Source organism: Culicoides brevitarsis, chromosome 1, assembly GCF_036172545.1.
Source record: "Culicoides brevitarsis isolate CSIRO-B50_1 chromosome 1, AGI_CSIRO_Cbre_v1, whole genome shotgun sequence".
Taxonomy (NCBI): domain Eukaryota; kingdom Metazoa; phylum Arthropoda; class Insecta; order Diptera; family Ceratopogonidae; genus Culicoides; species Culicoides brevitarsis.
The window spans coordinates 42,816,770-42,824,051 of NC_087085.1; the positions used below are offsets into that span (position 1 = coordinate 42,816,770).

The following is a 7,282-nucleotide window of genomic DNA, read 5'->3' on the forward strand; positions in this document are numbered from 1 at the left end:
TTACTTGATTCGTTACTCTTCATTATCCAAAATCTTTTCTTCGAATTTTCTTTTATTGATGGTTGGGAAGAGAAATATGTTTTGAAAAAAATCTCCTAAATCAAAACCTTATGTCAATATCGTAATCCTTATTGTTTTGACATAATTTTCTGAGAAAGGTCATATGAAGGTCATCTGTATGATTTTTTATCTAATGTAGATGTTTAACTTTAATAAATATTTTTAAAAAATTTTGTAGCATAAAAATTACAAAAAATAAATTAATTAAAATAAAATTAATTGACATAAAAGAAAATTAAAAATAATTTTATAAATATTAATTTTATTTAATTTATACCTAACTAATTATTTTTTCTATTTAATTAATTCAATTTATTTATTTTGATTTTTTTTTCTAATAATTTTTAATTTATAATATTATTGATTTTTAAAATTTTAAAATAAATAAAAATTAAATTTTATTTTTTTCAATAATATAATTATTTAATTAATTAAATTAAAATAAATAATTAATTTAAATTTATTTTTTTTATTTAATTATATTTATTTTAATAATATTAATAATTAATATTAAATAATTTTTTAATAAAAAATAAAATAAAAAATTTTACCTTAAAAATCTTTAAACATTTTCATTAATTGCTCCATCCTTGTCACACAAATTTTTGTCTAAAACATCAACAAATGATGTCCAGAGATGATGTTCGTGATTTAGTTAGAAAACTTTTCAACAAAAAATGCAAAAAATTGTTCGGAACAAACACACTCTGGGATCATATGTCACGGATTTCATGTTCCTGTGTATCCTCAAAATAATTTATTATATCTACATCAGAATATTTCGTGTGTGCTCTCTCTGGTCACTGCTGCGTCACAAAATTCAGCTAAATACTACTAAAAAAAATATTTGTCAACAGGAAATATATTGAGCTTTTTTTTAGCGTTGTGTCATAATCACGCACGTTTCATCTCGAAAGAATAGTTAATTTATTGTTAGTTGGTTCATTAATCATCGCGCGCGACACGGCACGCAGTTCTCTATTGATATTTATTATTGAACGCAAACATCGGGGACAAAACTGTATCACATTGTTTTTAATTGATTAACGGCAATACAATTTATCTTCGAAATATGGGATTTTATCGGATGAATTATGTGCCCGATTGAAGTGTTTTAATGCATGAAAAAATGATAGATGATCCAACTTTGAAATATGGCAAAGTTTTTAGAGCGGGAGACTCAATTTCAGGAAGCTGAGTTTTAATTTAAGGAAGCACGTGCGTGCGAATTGTCATCAATTTTCGTCAAGTATTTTCGGCTGGCAGAGAATAAATGCCATCCCGGAATTCTTTTCAACATTTACCACAATATTTATCATCATATCCGAGGACGAGTCGTCGACGAATTCCATTCGTTTCATGCACATATCATCGCATGGCATGTGATTTAATATCCCCCCTAACATTTTTATATGCTTTTTATTAAAATTCATATTCTGTCTTTTTGTCATGCTTTTAGTTCAATACTTCTCACTAGATGGCGTTGTTACTTTTCCCATTAGTAATTTCGTGAGAAACCCGAAATGTGATTTGGTACAAAGTTTCAGAATTTGCATTGGGGAAATTTTAGAATGTGATTTGGGGCGAAGGAAAATTTTTGAAATTGGCATTGGGAAAAATTTTTTAAATAAAATTTTTAAATTTTTTAAAATCTTCATAGAAATTAAAAGAAAATATCCTTTATAATATTAAAATGTATAAAATAAAAGAATTATAAAAAAAATATATTAAAAATATGTTTTTTTATAAGAATGCTTCCTAAAAAGTAAAAAATAAACAAAAAAAAAATTTTTAAGTTAAGCGAAAGAAAAAAGCATGAGAGGCCAAAATTGACATGTAAATAAATGTAAATAATTAAAATAAAAATATTTCACTCGATTGTTTTTTTCTTTCGCTTAACTTTTGAATTGTTTTTTATTTTTTACTTTTTAGGACCCTCTCTTAAAAAAAGCATATTTTTAAATTATTTTTTTTTTATAATTTTTTATTCATATAGAAAAATATGTGTTTTTTCTCTGTGCCTTTTGATGAAAGTCGTATCGTCGTGCCATTTGGGAGAGTCACAAAAAATGATCATTTACATTGGAATATTTTCAGTTGTTGTTATTTGGGACATTTGCCAAAAAAAAAAACCAACCGTTGTTGATAGCTTGATGTATGCGATGTGTGAGGTTTTGTTTGATTTCTATCATCATCAAGTTCATAAATGCGCCATTTATTAAAAGTTGTCGCGCATTCCATCCAGAGATGGTAGGCGTACTTTTTAACATCAATCTTGATTAAACGCAGTCTTCGCACTTGTCGAAAAACGTGACTTAATTCAACAAGTGTGGAGTCGCCTTGTCTTTTCGCTACTTCTAAAATTCATGTTAAGGCACTGAAACACTTTTTTTTTCAAACAAACACAAAAAAAATTTACACAACAAAAAAATATTTATGATTTTAATATTTTTTTATTTGCCTCACCTTTTTTTTTGCTGTGAACGAGGCGAGAATTTACGGGACAGTAAATCACTTAAATTTTTTTTTTGGGACCACTCACGTATTTGTGTGTCTTGTCTAGTTGGCAGGCAGGCAGAGAAAAAAAGGCGATGAATGACCCAAAATTAGAGTTTCGCATTAATTTTGCAAACACATAACAACAACAACAACAGAAAAAATTATTTGTGGGTTTTGGAAAGACGTTTCTGCCATGCGAGGTCTCCCATGACAATTTTCTCGGCATCTTTGACAATGCTTCGTTCGAGTTGGTAGAGGAATTTTTTGTTGCGTTGATCGAACATTGCGTAACGCGTCGGAAATGTGTAGGCTTTGCATGTGATGAGATCGACAGCCATTCTTCCGAAAGGCATGCGATTTCGATGGAAAATTGAAATTAAGTTTGTTGGTCTGAAAAAAAAATTAAATTAAAAAAATTTTTTAAAAAATAAAAAAAATTAAAAAAAAAAAATAAAAAAAAAAATAAAAAAAAAATAAAAAAAATTAAATTAAAAAAATAAAAAAAATAAAATTTTTTAAAAATTAAAAAAAAATAATTTTTAAAAAATAAAAAAAATAAAAATTTAAAAAAAATTAAAAAAAAATTTAAAAAAAATAAAAAAAAAAAATTAAATTAAAAAAAAATTAAATTAAAAAAAAATTATATTAAAAAAATTATATTAAAAAAAAATAAATTAAATAAAATTAAATTAAAAAAAAATGAAATTAAAAAAAAATAAAATTTTAAAAAAATGAAATAAATAAAAATAATTTTTAAAAAATTAAAAAAAAATTAAAAATAATTTTTAAAAAATACAAAAAAATTGAAAAACAATTAAAAAAAAATAAATATTAATTTTAAGCTTAAATTTCAATTTAATTTAATTTTTTAATTTAAATATTTGATCTAAATTATTTTACAGCATTTTGAAAGAAAAAAAAAAATTAAAGTGAAGAGTACAAAAAAAAGTTTGAGGAGTACATAATTGCAAATTGAGGAGTACAAAAATATTAAATATTGAAATTTGACAAAAAAAAACTTAAGAAAATGAGTATAAGTTAAAAAAAAATAAACGTATGAGGTATGAGGAGTATGAATTTGTCAAATGAGGAGTACAAAAATGTGAAAAATTTTACTTACACTTGAAAAACTTGATTCATGAACCTATTATAGTACCCAAGAAACGGCGAATGAAGCATATATTCGAAATCCGCTACTAACGAACACAAAATCCTCAAACTAATTCGTTCAGCTTCGCATCGAATCTCATGAACATCATCTACTGCCAAACCATTGAGCAAGTTAAAAGCCACAATTGGTCCAATAAATATAAATATAGCGAGCAGCAAATAGTTCCAAGTATCCATATAATTCAAATCAGCAGCATCCATTTCTCCCGTGAACATCAAATAAACTTTATACACTGCTTTTAGAATCGTACTGAAATTATTAATTCCATTTCCATCTTCTGAACTTGATTCTCCTTTCTTCGCGCCAAAATTATTGAAAATTGCAAAAAATGCCACAGAAAATCCCACAAAAAGTACAAAATTAGACAAAATACAAATGATACTGTTATAAGCTACTTTTGCCAACATCACTGAATAAATCCCTACAGTTTGACACACGAAAGTATACAACAAGATGGTGAACATAATTGAAAAAATCAACGATAAAAATCCAGTTATTTGGTAGCATGTTCTTGGAGATTCGCATTGTTGCTTGTAGAAAATTGTCGTTAGATCATCGAGTTTGAGACAGAAACAATGAAAAACGTAACAAAAGCACAAAATGATGCTCACGATGTACAACATATTGATCCGTTGTTTGAAGTATTGCAGTCGAAGCATCGCCAATCTTATGAACTCAAAGAAAATTGCGATAGCTCCAAATGCGAGAATGGGATGTTTTAGTTCGGAAAAGTTGACTTGATCATTTTTGAAGTTTTCCGTTAAAATCAAACAAGTAATGATCAAGAAGAATAACGAACATTGTTGGTTGATTATATTGAAGGGCCTGAATCGTCGCCATTTGAGTTGAATAAAGGCTCGTAACAGAGGATGACTGATCAAATGACTCAAATTTGAATTTTCTCCTATAAAAGTTACGGGATCCATTTCTAAGACGATCGTTGGTTGATCTGAAGTACTTTCAAGATCTTTATCTCCTTCAGGAGGCACAAAGCAGGAATAATCAAAGAAGATCAAACCTGAAGCTTGTTGAAATTGGGCACTAAAGAGACTCGTTTTGATACAAGAGTCAAGATATCGCTCCAAAAGTCTCGCATCAATTCGACTAATCGCCAATTCGCCCCTTTCATTCTTGTTTCCGATCCATGTTCGAGCTTTGAGAAGTTCTTCCGTCATATAAACGTTATCATGTTGACACGCGTAATACAATGCCACGTTACCGGATGTATCGCGTTCATTGACATCAGTCTGCTTCATTTGCAAAACATAATCGAAACATTGATAAAACTTTTCCATATTGTCTTGTTCGACATTCACGACTTCCTGTACTGTCGATATGAGAAAAGGCGTATTCAAAGTCATCTCCATTGCCTCAATTTTCTGCCATAGATACATGAGAACCGATAAATTCCCCGAGGCAACGGATTTCTTCAGCAAATCACTCATTTCGTGACAATCGAATGGCTTCTTGGAATGCACTTCGAACAATTTCCGCACAACTTTCAAGAAATCACGGGAAACAGCTTTGCATGTTATCACAAAGAGATGTTGTTGAATCAGAGAACAATAACTTGGATCTGACATGAAGGCAAGAAATTCATCTTCTGAATCGGTAAGGAGACGAACTTTGATATAAGCGAGTTTAGAAAAGTCTTTGAGAGCATCAAGCAAGCTTCCGTCTTTGTAAGTTTTGTAATTTATCTTACTTTTGCTGACAATCATTTCGAGCACAGTTTCGAGATGTTTTGAATTTTCTTTGTTTTCGAGTTCAAGAAGGCGTTGAAGGACGGAAACGCCTTTGCGATATTGATCGACATCAGCTCCGGAATGGATTAGAACAGAAATTGCACATAAAACATCATCGAGGTTCGTTTCATCTACTTGACTGATGAGACAATGGATCGTTGGAAGGTTTAATCCATTGTCGATTTTTTGGATTGTTTCATCAAGGATTTTGTTTTTCTTGCTCTTTTTAGAAAAAAAAATAATTAATAATTTTCTTTAATTTTAGGGGTTCTTTGTAAAAATTAAAAGTTTTCGTAGCGACTTAATTTCAGGTAAATTTTTAAATTTTCTTTAAATAAATAATTTTTGCTTCAGGTTGACTGACAAAAAGTTGAAAATTGCTCAAAATATAATGAAAAGGAGAAAGAAAAAGTTCAAGGTCAAATTGAGGTCAAATGAATCTCTTTCAGAATAAATAATTAATTATATAAAAAAATTAATAAATAATTAATTATATAAAAAAAATTAATTAAAAATAAAAAAAATAATTATAAATAATTTTCATTAATTTTAGGGGTTCTATGTAAAAATCAAAAATTAACGTAGCGACTTGATTTCAGGTAAATTTTTAAATTGATTTAAAATAATTATTTTTTGTTTCAGTTAAACCATCAAAAAGTTCAAAATCACTCAAAATATGATCAGAAAGAGAAGGAAAAAATTCAAGGTCAAATAGAGGTTAAATGAATTTGCTTCCAAACTACTTGAAAATTAACATCGAAAAATAGTTCAAACGTATGAATTAAGAAGCAATAATAGGTTGAGACCAATATCTGTGATATCTTATCATGAACAAGACTCAATAGCTTAACAAAACTTTTTCAAATTTTGAGTTGAACTAAAGAATTTAAAAAAAAACTTACCTTTTCTCGCGTTAAGTTAACTTGACGTTCAACATCTCCTTGCAAATCAGCTTGAAGCTCCATAACGAGAGCCTTTTTTGTTGAACTCGAATTAAAAACTGATTTAACTCCCGCGCATCATTAAAAAATCGCGAGAAACAAGTGACTCAGTCGAATAATAATCATTTCCGTTCCTCATTCCGTTGCCATGTCATCGCATCCCTTGAGATAGATGTTTTCACGTAAATTCCGCGTAAATCTTTATTTGTTTTAATGTTTTTATTATTATTATTCATGGTTTTCTATCGTTTTCAGGGCATTTTGATAAATAACAACTTCCAGTTCGAAAGTTAATGAAACTTGTTTCTCGCTCTCTCGTGATTTGTTTATATCATTAAAATAATACAGTTCACTTTGTTTGTGTTGTTGACAGCGTCCTGTATCGCATACTGAACAACTGGAAGACGAAAAAACAACAACTACAGCGATGATGTTGTTGATGTGCGATTCGCATTCAAATAATATTCACAGCACGTAAACAAGATATTTCATTAAATGCGAATGAAATTTCCATCGACATCGACGACGACGACAGACGAGTAAATTTTTTATCCCATCGCCATTGTGTCAGTTGTGGATTTGGGAAGAAGAGTGCTGCGGCATTGATTGGACTTTTATTGACTTCCCTCTTACTTATGCATGACGAACGCTGCTCGACTTTGCCATATTGATTGTTCTGTAACTTTAATTACGGAGCAAAATTTTATTGACATTTCAGTTCAATTCGTCTCAATCAGGATCTTTTTGCCTTTTGTACGTGATGCGATTCAATTTTTTATTAATTATCTACCGAAAAAAATCCCTCATCATCCCTTTTCACGTCGCACGAGAAACCGATAAAATCTGAAAATTAAAAAGAAACAAAA

General features: G+C 28.8%; 1 protein-coding gene across 1 annotated transcript; it reads right to left on the reverse strand.

Moving 5' to 3' along the window:
* Positions 1-2,720: 2,720 nt before the first annotated feature.
* On the reverse strand, positions 2,721-6,440 carry LOC134837874 (transient receptor potential cation channel protein painless-like). The gene is made up of 3 exons (XM_063853266.1): positions 6,378-6,440; positions 3,680-5,697; positions 2,721-2,949 (listed from the first exon to the last, which is right to left on the reverse strand). The coding sequence occupies exons 1-3, from the start codon at positions 6,438-6,440 to the stop codon at positions 2,721-2,723; spliced, it is 2,310 nt and encodes a 769-aa protein (XP_063709336.1).
* Positions 6,441-7,282: the final 842 nt, after the last annotated feature.

Coding starts and splice junctions, on each gene's coding strand:
- LOC134837874 (XM_063853266.1), bottom strand. CDS start 6,440: ATGGAGCTTCAAGCTGATTTGCAAGGAGATGTTGAACGTCAAGTTAAC. Junction 5,698..6,377: donor TTAACTTAACGCGAGAAAAG/GTAAGTTTTTTT, acceptor TTTTCTAAAAAG/AGCAAGAAAAACAAAATCCT. Junction 2,950..3,679: donor ATGAATCAAGTTTTTCAAGT/GTAAGTAAAATT, acceptor TTTTTTTTTCAG/ACCAACAAACTTAATTTCAA.